The sequence below is a fragment of the Gopherus evgoodei genome, chromosome 18, assembly GCF_007399415.2.
Source record: "Gopherus evgoodei ecotype Sinaloan lineage chromosome 18, rGopEvg1_v1.p, whole genome shotgun sequence".
Taxonomy (NCBI): domain Eukaryota; kingdom Metazoa; phylum Chordata; order Testudines; family Testudinidae; genus Gopherus; species Gopherus evgoodei.
In genome coordinates this window covers 266,627-281,482 of record NC_044339.1, presented here as the reverse complement: position 1 = coordinate 281,482, position 14,856 = coordinate 266,627, and the positions used below count along the sequence as shown (strand labels likewise).

The window sequence follows — 14,856 nt, the reverse complement described above, 5'->3', positions numbered from 1 at the left end:
GCAGTTTTCAGAGAAAATGTATGGTTTATGTTGCTTGCATTCTGCAGGGGCTCTTTTTGGAAGTTTTGCTCTGAGATCAAAATTTCTGGTTTAAAACCAATATATTAAATTGCTTTAAAATACACAAAAGGACTTTGGTTTTACGTTATAGGTGTTATCAAGATAATTACCATTAATTAAATAGGGGGAAGATGAAAAAATCATTTGTGGTATGTCTACACTGCAATGTAAGGCCAGGACTAGTAGAACTCAAGTTAGCGGACTGTGGGTTTATTAGTGTAGGCCCTGAAGCCCTGGGTTCTTTTGTAAACCCAGATTAGGAATTGTTGAACCCTGGGTCTCAACCTGGGGCTCCAGCATCTATGCTGTATTGTGTGGACTCTAGTTCAACAGCCCATATTTCAAATTTCCTAGCACCCTCCCAAAATGTGACCACTCTAGTATTTTGTTCATGGTGCAGTGTGGGAAAACTTGACTGTCGAGAGGACAAAGACAGTTGTCCTAAGGGATTGTGGGATAATTTTGGTGGACTCCCAGAGCACAAGTCTACTGGGGCTGTGTCTGCACTGCAGATCAATAGGGCTTGAACCCTGGGTCCTGGCTTGACTCAGGCTTGGACTCTCCCCCCCCCCCGGGACCTGAGTCTGAGCCCTGGATTAGTGCAATTTGTGTGTGGATGGGAAGTGGTTAGGCTTGAGCCTGAATTCAAACCCTGAGCTTACATTGCAGTGTAGATGTACCCTTGGTCAATTTACATAGCTCCCTTAAAATGAGCTGCTCATACTATTTTCAGATTCTTCCAACTTTTTTAATACAGAGCCTGTGAATATGGAGGGTCAGAACAGTAAGGGGAAATGTGGGGGATGTTGGAGCAGTGCAGAGGGAGAGGGGTTGGGAGGATGTAGGAGGGAAGTTATGCACCTTTGCCAACCTTTTCCCCTTAGGGTTATGTCTGGCACAGCTATCAAGAGGCCAACACTCTCCTATAAAACAACTTATTAGAGTAAGAGATCATTCAAATGCTGTATTTTTGAAAACCCAGTTTAATGACTAGGACTTGAACAAAGAACTGGGTTTCTAAAAAAGTAGTCAGCGAATAAAGGGATTGTTCTCAAAGGCACCATTGTTCTCTGGGAGATTAGAAGATTTTACAGAGAGAACCTTAAGGAAAAAAAGTTAGGCACATTCCCTTCCCAGGACGTAACTGGAGGAAGGGAAGTAGAGCCATCTCCCACAATTCAATACTGTGGCTATTCCACCAGGCTGCTCTTCCTTGCACTGCTCCCCGATCAGGGAAAGGAAACCAGAACTCTACTCCATCCCCATGCTGCCTGCAGCAGTGCGGATGGGAATACCAGGCTCCCCCTTATCCTGATGCTGATGCTTCTAGGAAAATAGGGGAGGTCGGAACAGTGCAGGAGAGTGTGAGGAGGAAAAAAAGAGGATTAGAGCTGTGCAGTAGGAGATACAGAGTTGGGGCTCTGTGCCCCAAACCTCACCACATCCATGCACACTATTTCTGTACCTTGTCAATACAAGCCCCTCAGTGCTGAGACCAGATTGGGAGCTGGGAATTAATATGTGCAGTGCATTGCACAAATACATGGTGCTGAGATGGGGTAGAAAGCTGAGAAAGGGCTTCCTTGGAGTATGGCGCAGGCCCACAGGCTGAGAACATTTTTTGGGGCCACTTTACACCTCTCTGAGCCTCCTTTCCTGCAAATGGATCTGTAGAACCCCATCCCATATACCCATACTTGGGGTGGGGACTTCATATCTACGCTCTCCTTCACCTTCTGACCTCCAGCTCATACAGGTAGTCCTCAAAGCCCCATCACCTCTCCATGACCCCTCCAAGCTTACAAGCAGAGAGGCAAAGAGGCTGGAATGTGTGTGTGAGAGAGAGGGAATGTTGGAAGAGTTAGAGCAGGAGTGTTGGAGTCTCGAGTAGGTGGAGGAAGTATGAGTAATGAGGGAGAATGTGTGGGGTGTAAGAGCAGTGCAGGGAAGAGTGGGGTAGGGCAGCAGACCTGTGCTGTGGGAGATATTGGGGCATTTTAGCTCTGTCCCCTAAAAATTCCCCATATCCATGCTCCCTCATGTCTGTCCCCTTCTTCAAGAAATGTCCCTACTACTCCATGCTAGTCCTTGCACTGTTCCTGCATTAGCTCCTCCAACTGCAGGTCCCATACCAATGCCCTTCTCAACATATGGAGGTGGGCTGAGATAGGAAAACTAAGCTGTGCTGAAGGAGAAGAGATGGGAGATGAGATGATGCAGGGGCAGTGAAGGGACTAGCATACATCCAGTGCATTCTATCGCTGGGATAATCATTGCCAAGTAACCAGGAGCAGTAGAATGGGAGGGCTGGGGTAAATGGGTATGCAGAAAAATTCAGTGCCCAGAAACAGAGAGTTAAAGTTGCTCAGTGGTGCCTCTTGCCTTTCAAGAATGTAGAGCAGAGGTAGGCAAACTACGGCCCACAGGACTGTTCTGCCCAGCTCCTGGGCTCCTGGCTCAGGAGGCTAGCCCCTGACCTCTGCCCCACAGCCTCAGCTCACTGCACCATGGGCACAATGCTCTGGGCAGCAGGGCTGCAAGCTCCTGGGGCAGTGCAGCTGCAGAGCCTGGCCTGACCCAGTGCTCTGTGCTGTGCGGTGCGCAGCTGGGTCCAGCCGGATGGCGTGGCTGCCTGTCCTGGTGCAGCCACGCTGCCAGCCACCAATGCTCTCTAGGCTGCACGGTAAGGGGACAGGGAATGGCGGAGGGCGGTTGGATAGAGGGCAGGGGTGGTCAGAGCCCGGGGGTGTGGATAGGGGTGGGAACAGGGGGGTTGAATGGGGGCGGGGGTTCCGGGGGCAGCCAGGGAGAAGGGGTGGTTGGATGGGGTAGGGGTCCTGGGGGCGGCAGTCAGAAAGGAGATGGGGGGATTGGATGGTGCAGAGGGGGGAAGTTAGGGGCGGGGGGTCCTGGAGCGATCATGGGATAGACAGCAAGGGGGGTGGATGGGGTAGGGGTCCCGGGGGGGAGAAACGGGGGGAGTGTCAGATAGGGAGCAGTGGCCGGGCCACGCCTGGCTGTCTGGGGAGGCACAGCCTCGCCTAACCGGCCCTCCATACAATTTCTGAAACCCAGTGCGGCCCTCAGGCCAAAAAGTTTGCCTGCGCCTGATGTAGAGAGTGGCTGAACTTAAACGTCTGAAAACCAGGAAATACAGGTTTATGGTATGTGCCACTCCTGCGACACAGCTTTAACTCTCCTCTCTTTGACCAATGCCCCAACACACATACTAATGTAACAACACACGTATTAATACTCTACCATGGCAGATGCTACAAAACATTTTGGGAATGCTGCAGATGAGCATTGTAGGACAAAGTCTAACACCTTCGTTTGCTGAGGTAAAACTTGGGTTTAGGTTAGGCATAGCAAATAGGAGCTACGTACACTTAGTCTTATATTCAAACCCAGCTTTCCGAGACATTGCTTTCATTTACCCCTCTCTAAGCCTTGAGACCAGAGTCATATATGTCATCAACTCCTCATTAGGAGCAGGGCTGGCTCTACAGTTTTCGCCACCCCAAGCAGCACACCGAATTGCCGCCGCGGGCGGCGGGGGCAGTCCGTGTGTCCTTAGGGCGGCAGGCGCGTTTCCGCGGCAGCGGCAATTCGGCGGCAGCTTCTATCTTTAACTGAAGCCACAGCGGATAGCTAAATATAGAAGCTGCTGCCTAATTGCTGCCACTGCGGAAACACATGTGCCCATGGACTGCCCCCGCCGTCCGCAGCGGCAATTCAGTGCTCTGCTTGGGGGCAAAACAACAGGGACTGCTGCCCCTTGAAGATTGCCACCCCAAGCACCAGCTTGGAATGCTGATGTCTGGAGCCGGCCCTGATTAGGAGACACCTGTGAAGTGCTACTGAGACAAACTACGGAAGTCAGCACTGAAATGAGGCATGGCTGATCCTTCGTGGTAAACATGCACCACTCCTGCTAACTTGCAGTAACTAATCCCTCCATTGTTCAGCACAGCTGCACCTAATGTAGTGAATACAGCTGGAGTACCTGCAGGTAAATGTTGCAATTCAGATCTGTGGTACACAACACAATAATTGGCATGTTTTTAAGAATAGTCCTTCATGGCTATTACATATGCCACCAACATTACTGAACTATCTTCAGTGACTACTGACCACTCCAGGTTGCTCTGTGGCGTAGCATGAACCTTATCTTTGTAGTTCCTGGTTTTCAGAGGTTTAAGTTTAGCCACTCTCCACATTCTTGAGGGAACAAGATACCACTGAGAAACCTTGACTCCGCAGTAACAAAATTTTTGGACTAAATGTCCAAATAGATACTGCAGTATCTGAGCAAAGATTTGGGCTGTGTAAAATGTAAATGCAAGAGAAAAGAGCAGCATGGACAAGTCTAAAAAAGAATGCAAAGTATGAATTGGAGTATACCTTTGTACTTAAGTCTGCCAACAGTTTGGAATGGACATTCTTAAAATTGTATGGATTCACAGAAGTGTTAAACAAGATTGTCAGTTTCTTTTTTGAGTCATGGTCCCGGTTGTATTCCATTGAGGGTTATACACATGCACCATGCATCCAGAGCCGGAGAATTTGAAAGTAGTAGTGTCTGTTGGTCCACACATGTGCCCTTGCTCTACCACATGGTTTCGTCTGAGACAATAAAGAGCAAAGTGGACTGACCACGCCCTCAGTTCCTTCTTACCGCTGCATGGTCTGGGTCAGAGCTTCTACTCTCCACTCATCTCTCTGTGACGCACTTTGAAAAAAAAAACACTTTTTAGTATTGTACATAGTTAATTTTTTTTAGTTTTAATATTAGTAGTAGTTTAAGATTTTAAGGGCTTGGGGATGCCATTTTTGCCATTCCCCACCACCACCACCTTCACCCACTCCAGGACCCATATTTGGCTGCTGGATTACGCTGAGGATGCTGGAGTTCAAGATCTGTGCATCCTGCTCATACTCCTTCTCGGACAGCAAGGAGCACCAACGCTGCATTTATTGTTTGGGAGAAGCCACATTTCATCCTTCTCAAGCTATACCCAGAAAGGCCAAGCTCTCTGGCTCCAAAAGCACCTCATAGAGGTCACCATGAGCCCATAGTCAAACCTAGGCTGGGGAACCTCCCCTATATGCCAGCCTGAGAAATCCAGGAGCTCGCCTCCTACCATGGAGACTCAGGCCAGTACCAGTATTATGTACCCTGTACCAGAGCTTGGTCATGAGGCACAGAAGCATGCATATAAGCATGGCAGTAAGTCTTCCTCCAGGCCCAAGAAAGACAATGCACTTTTCCACAAGTTCAAGCCATGGAGAAGCAGTTCATTCCAAGGCTCACAAACAAAAGAAGTAGCACAGACTGCTGAATCTGCCAGTTCTTCTTCGAGTGGTTGTTCATGTTGATTCCATGCTAGATGTGTGTGCGCCCATGTGCACGGCTGCCAGAGATTTTTGCATCGGCAGTATCTGTAGAGCCAGCTCTGGTGCTCCCTGGAGCTCCGCTCTCATGCACAGGTATATTAGGCACCATCGGCCCTGCACCTTCTCAATTCTTCTTGCCACCTGTGACAGTCTCTGGAATGCCTCTTCTTTGCATCTCGCAAAGTGCTTCTAGAGTTTTTGTTGTGTTTTCTGTTTACATAGTTGTTATATAATGTTTTAAGTAGTTAGTACATTAGTTTAGTTTAGTTAGTGGTCCCTTCGGGGACTTGTCCCTGGAACGGGCATGCTCCATCCTCTGGTTTCAAGTTGTGCACAGTTTGCCACAAACACATGCCAATCAGCAATCCACACAGTAGCAGCAAACAGCATGAACGTGGCTGATCTCCATCCCAGGAAAAGTCCAGGAAAGTTGCAATGGGCACAGGACCTGTGCTGGGCCACCCATCTGCACTGGGACTGCAGGGTGCAACCTCTCTGGCTAGGGCTCCAAGTCCAATTCGAGAGCCTCCTCCTACTCCTGGGAGTGGTAAGGGCCCCAGACATCTCACAGTGCAATCGATGCCAGAGGCCTTTCAAACGGCCAAAGACTTAAAGGACCTACCAGTGCCGCCCTTGCCACAGGAGACAGAGCCACGAAAGGCCCCTCCCCCTAAGGGCAAGCCATAGTTGGAGCCTCCCCAGTGGCTAATTTGGGGTTGTCGCTCACCAGAGCCTCACCAGTCTTCAAGCCCGGTCTCCGGTTCCACACCCGTGGTCATCAGTGCAGAGTTCATGGTCTCCGGTAGCACATTCCCGGTCTCTGGCTCCAAGGGATAGATACAGTACCCCCTGAAGCCAGTCATTGTCACCACAGTACCGAGGGACCTCTTCATGACACTGGTCAGCATCACAGCACCAATCCCTGGCAACCCGCTCCCAATCCCCACCACCTCTGCCCCTATCCCGGCACATCTCACCAGTGACTAGACTCAGGTCACTGCAACAGTAGCAAGACTCAGCTCTTTGGCATCAATGCCCAGTTTTGGGCCCCACACTACAAGAAGGATGTGGAAAAATTGGAAAGAGTCCAGTGAATGGCAAGAAAAATGATTAGGGGGCTAGAGCACATGACTTATGAGGAGAGGCTGAGGGAACTGGGATGATTTAGTCTGCGGAAGAGTAGAATGAGGGGGGATTTGATAGCTGCTTTCAACTATCTGAAAGGGGGTTCCAGAAAGGATGGAGCTAGACTGTTCTCCGTGGTAGCAGATGACAGAACAAGGAGTAATGGTCTCAAGTTGCAGTGGGGGAGGTCTAGGTTGGATATTAGGAAAAACTTTTTCACTAGGAGGATGGTGAAGCACTGGAATGGGTTACCTAGGGAGGCAGTGGAATCTCCTTCCTTAGAGGTTTTTAAGGTCAGGCCTGACAAAGCCCTGGCTGGGATGATCTAGTTGGGGATTGATCCTGCTTTGAGCGGGGGGTTGGACTAAATGACCTCAGAAGATCCCTTCCAACCCTGATATTCTATGATTCTATGAATCTCGCTCCCCTCGATCCCACAGCTGCGAGCAGGAGGCACTGGCACACCATTGGTCCCAGAGGGAGTACTCCTCGCACTCAAAAGGGGATATCAAGGTCCAGCCCGGGGACACCGTTTGGCCCCGGTGCCGGGCTGTCTTACCGGCCCAATAGTGGGCGTCTGGCTGCAGGGTCTATAGCCTATGAATTGGCCTTATTGTAACTCTTGGGAATAAAGACACTCCAGACCTTGTAGGAACTTGACTGTCATGCCATGGGAGAAGACTGATCTACCTTGAACAGGAGAGTGGAAGGCTGTGATGGCTGTCACGTAGACTTTAATTAATGAGAGGGCCAAACAGTATCCTCACCCTAGAGATGGACGCTCTTCTTCAAATAGTAGCCTTAGAACCCATTCCAATTACTATAAACAAGCAAGGTGTAGCAAGGTCCACACCACTATCCACAGAAGTGGTACAGCTATGAAACTGATGCACCCAGCTCAGCATCACTCTCTCCACAGTACATCTTCTAGGAGTTACAAATTCCCTGGCAAATAGGTTCAGCAGACATTTAGCTAGGATCATGAATGAGCTCCACCCTTTGGTGGCCCAAAAAAATTCACAACAGTGGGGGTATCTATCCTGGGGCCTCTTTGACACCGAAGACAACAAGAAATGCCAAGTTTATTGCTTTTGCAACAGCCACAGTCTGGATTCCAGGCAGGTTGCCTTCCTATTCCCATGGTCAGAACCATTAATGTATGCCTTCCCTCCCATTCCCCTCAGACCATGTGTTCTCCAGAAAATACAGAGTGATGGTAATTCTGATAGCACCATGGTAGCTGGTGGCCCCATCTCACTCATAGACTCATAGACTCTAGGACTGGAAGGGACCTCGAGAGGTCATCGAGTCCAGTCCCCTTCCCTCATGGCAGGACCAAATACTGTCTAGACCATCCCTGATAGACATTTATCTAACCCACTCTTAAATATCTCCAGAGATGGAGATTCCACAACCTCCCTAGGCAATTTATTCCAGTGTTTAACTACCCTGACAGTTAGGAACTTTTTCCTAATGTCCAACCTAAATCTCCCTTGCTGCAGTTTAAGCCCATTGCTTCTTGTTCTATCATTGGAGGCTAAGGTGAACAAGTTTTCTCCCTCCTCCTGATGACACCCTTTTAGATACCTGAAAACTGCTATCAGGTCCCCTCTCAGTCTTCTCTTTTCCAAACTAAACAAACGCAATTCCTTCAGCCTTCCTTCATAGGTCATGTTCTCAAGACCTTTAATCATTCTTGTTGCTCTTCTCTGGACCCTATCCAATTTCTCCACATCTTTCTTGAAATGCGGTGCCCAGAACTGGACACAATACTCCAGTTGAGGCCTAACCAGCGCAGAGTAAAGCGGAAGAATGACTTCTCGTGTCTTGTTTACAACACACCTGTTAATGCATCCCAGAATCATGTTTGCTTTTTTTGCTGTTTCGGTTTACTGCAGTGATCCTGCAAATGACCACCTGCAGATGCATTCACATGCAGTCATTTCCCATATTGCTCTCTCAAATTGGGGGCAGCACCAACCATCCCATCTCACCTTTCTTCCAGCTCACAGCCTGGGTTTTGGTAGGGCAACAGGCTCAGAGTGAACTTGCTCAAAAGAGGTGCAATCCATCTTGCTTAATAGTAGAAAATCTTCTACATGTAAGTATTACATTGCTAAGTGGAAGCATTTTCCCCTGTGATGCCAGAAACACCACCTTTCACCGAAGAAGTCAGAACTTCTGGTATCCTTGACTTGCTCCTTTCCCTAAAGCCACGCAGACTTCCAAGCAGTGCTCTGAGAATATCTGGCAGGTGTCAGTGCATTTCACCATCCTGTAGAGAGTTACTCAATTTTTGTTCACCCCATGACAAGTGTGATTACTTAAGGGTATTGTTAGAACTTTCCTTCCTGTATCTTGACCTTTACCTCCCTGGGATCTAAATTTAGTACTAGCAGCACTTATGTGGCTTCCATTTGAGTTCTTGGCTTCATGCTCCTTCCCGTATTTATTAGTGAAAGTGGCCTTTTTAATAGCGATTACTTCAGCTCAGAATGTAGATGAGCTTGATGCCCTTGTGGCAGACATGCCTTAAACAGTCTTTCACAGAGACAAGGCATCCTTCTGACTACATCCTGAGTTTGTTCCTAAGGTCTTGTCAAACTTCCATCCGAATGAAACAATTAATTAACTTGTATTTTACCTGAAACCTCACAACACTAGAAACGATGGGCGATAATACACTCTACATGTTTGAAGAGCCCTGGCTTTCTGCTTGGATTGGACAAAGCCATTTTGAAGATCCTTGCAACTGTTAGTTTCCTTCGCCAAGAGAATGAAGGGCAAGGCCATAGTTCTGAAAGACTCTCGAGACACATCTCTGGCTGCCATCCTCCTTTGCTACCAGGGTGCAGAAATTCCTCCTCTGTGATATATCAAAACTCACTCAACTGGGGCATATGCTGCCTCAATAGCATCACTGCAAGGTGCCTAGCTTTCTGAAATCTGCAGAGCTGCTTCTTGGAGCTCGGTCCATACATTTACTAGGCACTATTCTCTGACCCAGGCCTTGGCAGATGGTGCATCATTTGGTTCACCAGTCCTACAGACTGATGCCAAATATCTCCTTACACCCTATTTCTGAAAAAGCACTGCTTGGGAATCACCCACAGTGAATAGTCTTAGGGCCCAGCGCTCAAAGAAGGACTAGAGTTCTTTGAGATGTGTGGTCCCCATGGGTGTTCGTGACCCACCCTCCTTCCCCTCTGCTTTGGATTCCAACATGATTTGTGGTAGAGTAGGAACTGAAAGGGCAGGTAGTCTGTCTCCACTTATGCCTTTGGTTCACAGCAGGAGGAACCGTAGTGCACAGGTGCAGACCAGTGGACACTGCTATTAAAGAGTTTCCAGACTCAGGTGCATGGAGCACATGTGCACCCACAGTGAGTACCCAAAGCAGTGGTGAGCAACCTGCGGCCTGTGCCACTTCCCGCAGCTCCCATTGGCTGGAAACGGCGAACCACAGCCACTAGGAGCTGCGGGCAGCCATGTCCATGGACGGTCAATGTAAACAAACTGCCTTGCGGCCCGCCAGTGGATTACCCTGAGGGACCACATGTGGCCCTCGGGCTGCAGGTTGCCCACTACTGACCCAAAGGGACTAAACATCTCAAAGAACTCCAGTTACTCTAATGTAAGTAATCTTCCTTGTCCTGATGCCTTCTGCCCATGCAACTGCAAAGCAGTAAACACAGAAAGAATACTAAGAAGAATATACAAAAGGATACAGGGTAGCACCAAAATTTCTTTGGAATGCCCTGCTCTGGTTTCTGGTCATGTATAAGAGTGTTACCATGAGGTGGAAGAGCAAGTAGGAGATGATGCTGAGAGCAACTGGTGGGGAGGGATAGCTTTGTGGTTTGAGCATTGACCTACTAAACCCAGGGTTGTGAGTTCAATCCTTGAGGGGGCTATTTAGGGAACTGGGATAAAAATCTGTCTGGGGATTGGTCCTCCTTTGAGCAGGGGGTTGGACTAGATACCTCCTGAGGTCCCTTCCAACCCTGATATTCTTTGATGCTGACCAGAAGCCCCAGAGCAGGGGATTCAGAAGAAATCTTGGTGCTATAGTGTATTTAGTAAAATCTTCTTTCTGTGTTTACTGCTTTGCAGTTGCGTGGGCAGAAGGCAGCAGGACAAGGAAGATTATTTACATTATAGTAACTGCAGTTCTTTAAGATGTATTGTCCCTCTGAGTATTCACTGTGTGTGAATAGATATGTATGTGCTGGCTGAATAGGCTCAATTGCGTTTAATTATCACCCAGCTGATGCTGCCTCCTTGATCTGCCTCTGAACTCTTGCTGAGAATTAACCCTCTAAACTCTAGCAGTTCTCTGGTTTTCCAGAGTTTCCATCCAGGAATGCTAATGGAGTAGAATGCAGGATCCCAACAGATCTGTGCACCCCACCTTATCCAGTTAATAAAACATTGTGATAATCCAGCCAAGAAAGACAATCAGGCATGCATTCAATGTTAGGAGTCAGAAAAAATCATTGTTAGGAATGAGCCCTGAATGCCATGATGATAATGAGAAGCAAAAATAAAATGGAGTCAAGCCAGCCCTTTTCCACAGGTTTTCCATGCTATCAACTCTGGAGTCATGGAAGATTGTTTAAATTATTTTTTGGCACTGTTTCCTTGATAGTTATCACTGTTTCCTGCATCTTCTTTTGCAATTTCTTGCAGAGTCCTTACGACCAGGTGCTACTAGTTTGAACAGATTTTCTGCACTGCAGCCCCCAGTGTCGTCTGTGTCTTCTTCTTCTGTATCCTCAGAGTTAGACTCTCGCAGGGCCTTAACTAGGTAAGATTTAGTCAGCCAATGGTATTTGTCATTTCAATATTTATGCATCCTAACATTTATTTGCTACTTTTATTGCCACCACACATAGAGAAAAGATGGTCATTGAACTGTCTCTCAGTGATGAGTGGTTAAAATTAATTTAGAACCTATCTATAGGTACCATTTGTTCCAAAGGTCACACTTTATGTTAAGGGTGCATTGATAAATACAGGAAAAGCTGTGTTCTCCAGCATTTTACAAACTGGAAAGCTCTATAAACCAGCATTTCGGGAGGGGCTGCGGGCTCTGGGAGGGAGTTTAGGTGTGGAAGGGGGCTCAGGGTTGGGGTGCAGAAGCGGTTTCGGGGTGCCGGATCCTGGTGGCACTCACCCCGTAAGTGGTGACATGTCCGGAGAGGTGCGGCCGGGCAGCTCTGCATGCTACTTCCACCCACAGGCACCCCACCCCCACAGCTCCCATTGGCCGCAGTCAGTGCTCTTAGACGGAGGAATGGCCACAGGGCCTCCATGCACTGCCCCCGCCCCGAGCACTGGTTCCGCAGCTCCCATTGGCCAGGGACTCCAGCCAATGGGAACTGAAGGGTGGTGTCGGTGGGCAGAGGCAGCGTGCAGAGCCACCTGGCAATGCCTCCACCTAGGAGCATTGATCTCGGCCAGTCGGAGCTGTGGGGCTGGTGCCTGCAGGTGGAGTCATCACGCACAGCTGCTTGGCCTTGCCTCTTCAGACATGTTGCCACTTGTGGGGAGCCACCCGGGGTGAGTGCCACCCTGATCCCAACTTCCCACATCCCAACCCCAGCCCTGAGCCCCCTCCTTGTTCTCGAACTTCCTTCCTCTTAGTTAACCAGAATTTTTGACTTACTGGCACCCCTCATCCCCCAATATGCCGGATAACAAAGCTTTTACTATAGTTTATGAAGGGTTAATAAATTATTAAGATAGGTTTTTTAACTGATTAATTTTTGTAGAAGGTTACAGAGTCCAACACGTCTGTAGGTTGCTTACGTATAACACATTCTACCATTAAGTTTATAACTAGCTGTAAAACATACTAATCATATCTGTAACATACTTGCAGCGTTTATTAATTATTTATTAACTTATTATAAACTGTTTACCTTAATGTAAAGTTGACGACTTATTCATTCCAATGTGCATAACTTTGCATTTGTCAACAATTAATTTCATCTGCCATCAGGCTGTCCATTCACTTAAATCCCTCTGAAGTTCCCCACAGTCTTCTCTAATCTTGACTGTCGTAAATAATTTTGTCTGATCTGGGATTTTTCCACATCAGTATAATCTTACTTTTTCCAAATAATTAATTAAAATGTTAACATAATTCCTATGATTTATCCATAAGAAATCCCAGCATTAGCATTTTGCTATTTTGAAATTATACTTCAATATATGTATAGGTAAAGAATTTACCAGTCAGGCAGCTTCACAGTGAAATGGTGCCATTACTTTAACATTAAAGTTCACTTTATTTTAAACCTACAGAGGTGAGGTATATCCTCGGGGTGTTTTGTTTCAGATGTGCACTATGACACATATGCTCTCCTTGTCCCTCCCCTGTGTGCATGTATGTATGCATTCATCACTTGGATCAAGCATCTGAGGGCCACACCACAGTTTTAAAGGTGAGGGGATCCACAGGCTGCATTTTGACCACAGTCTGTACAGCTGAACTGTATTAAAAATATCTTTCTGTAACCAATAGACTGTATAAGAGACAGCTACTCAGCAGCTTTTATAATGTTATGGAAAATGTGTCCAGTGTTAATTTGAAGCAGTAAGAGGATAAGAGCCTTCCATGTGAATGTTTTTTTACTTTTTAGTCGTGGGAGCACAGGCAGAGAGAAGAATGACAAACCACTCTCATCTTCAGTCACCCGTCCAAACACCTTCCTGCGGGGTAGCAGCAATAAAGAGCTGCTGCTAGACAATCAGGCACAAGAAGAACAACGGCGAGAGATGCTGGAGACAGTGAAACAGCTAACAGGTGGCATGGATATGGAGAGAAACATCACAGAGACAGACAGGAACAAAGCCAAGGAAATAGGTGAGAGACTCCTCCGTGAGAGCTGAGTAAGCACTTCTGCAGCTCATTAATACCGGGGAATGTGCAGCAAAGTTTAGGGGAGAATTTATCAGTATAAATGACAATTCTCTGTGTGTCACTGTGGATTTTTTCCCCACAGTAGCTCACAGTAGAGCTTTCATAGCAGAACCCCCTTTTCCATAGGTTTAGAACTCCGCTGATTTACACATTTCTCTTCTTACTGTCATCGTTGCTCACCAACAGCCTTTTGGTTTCACATAAGTAAAAATACAGTTTCTTCTTCAAGTGCTTGCTCATGTCCATTCCATGTAGCTGTGTGCCTGCACCATTGCTGGAGATTTTTCCCTTAGTGGTATCCCTTCGGCCAACTCTGGCGTCCTCTGGAGCCACACGCTTATGCGCCGGTGTAAGGGGCACTGCCAACCCCACACTCTCTCAGTTTCTTCTTACTGCCCAGGACATTTCTTGGAATTACCCTTCTTGTTGCAGCAAGGCTTCTTCCCCATAGTTTTTGGACACCTCCTGGGTTTGTAGTTATCATAGTTAATAGAGTTTTGTATATATAGTTTTTACAAGTAGTGGTAGTGTATATAATTAGTTCCTATCGTTGAAAGACATCTTTGCCCCGGGGGCTGGGCATGCTTCAAGCGTTATGCCTCCTGTGGTAAACCTACTTCCGTAAGTGACTCTCACTCCAGGTGTTTGAAGTGCTTGGGGAAAACCCACATGAGGAACAAGTGCCAGATCTGTTGGGACTTCAGACCCCTCACTAAAAAGGACAGAGACATCAGGCTGAAGACTGTCGTCATGGAAGCTGTCCTCAGACCAGTCTCAGAACCATGCTGCTCCGATTCAGCACTGCATACCTGGGTGTTGATGTGAAACGCTTCCCTGGCACTGAGCTCTTCCCAGCACCGTTCACCAATTCTCTGGTGCCAAGGAAGAAGCACAAGAAGCAGAACACCAATGGAGGGCACTCACTGGTGCAGAAGAGAGATAAGCGAGGGGAAGAAAGCATAGTGAGACCTGTGCTGGGCCACTCTTCTGCTTCTGGGCTCGTGTTGGCACCATTGACTCTGCCGAGGACTCTGAGTCCTGTGCAAGGCCCTCCACCGACACCAGGAAGCCACCATGGTGCCAGTAGTCCAGAGGCTTTCCAGCTGGCTATGGACCTATCTTCTCTGCCAGTCCTGCTAACCCCAATGGAATGCCTGTCAGCTCCAGCATCTGGAAGCAGGGGGGAACAAGGAGCATCAGGCACCTTCCCTGATCCCAGCTTCCCGATCTCCTGTACATCACTGGTCTCCTGAACCCCAGCAGGTATCGCTCCACTGTGGCCACCAAGAGAAAACTCCTCTTCAGAGTCCAAAGGGGACCCTTATGTGCCGTCGAAAGCCTACCAC

The 14,856-nt window shown here is 47.9% G+C and overlaps 1 protein-coding gene across 3 annotated transcripts in view; it reads left to right on the top strand.

Moving 5' to 3' along the window:
- EIF4G3 (eukaryotic translation initiation factor 4 gamma 3) overlaps nucleotides 1-14,856 on the top strand; it is a 513,419-nt gene that overhangs the window by 453,964 nt on the left and 44,599 nt on the right. For all 3 annotated transcript variants that reach the window (XM_030537664.1, XM_030537665.1, XM_030537663.1), the window contains 2 exons: nucleotides 11,272-11,389; nucleotides 13,230-13,453. In XM_030537664.1, the coding sequence (XP_030393524.1) occupies nucleotides 11,272-11,389; nucleotides 13,230-13,453 (342 nt within the window). The remainder of the gene's footprint in view (nucleotides 1-11,271; nucleotides 11,390-13,229; nucleotides 13,454-14,856) is intronic.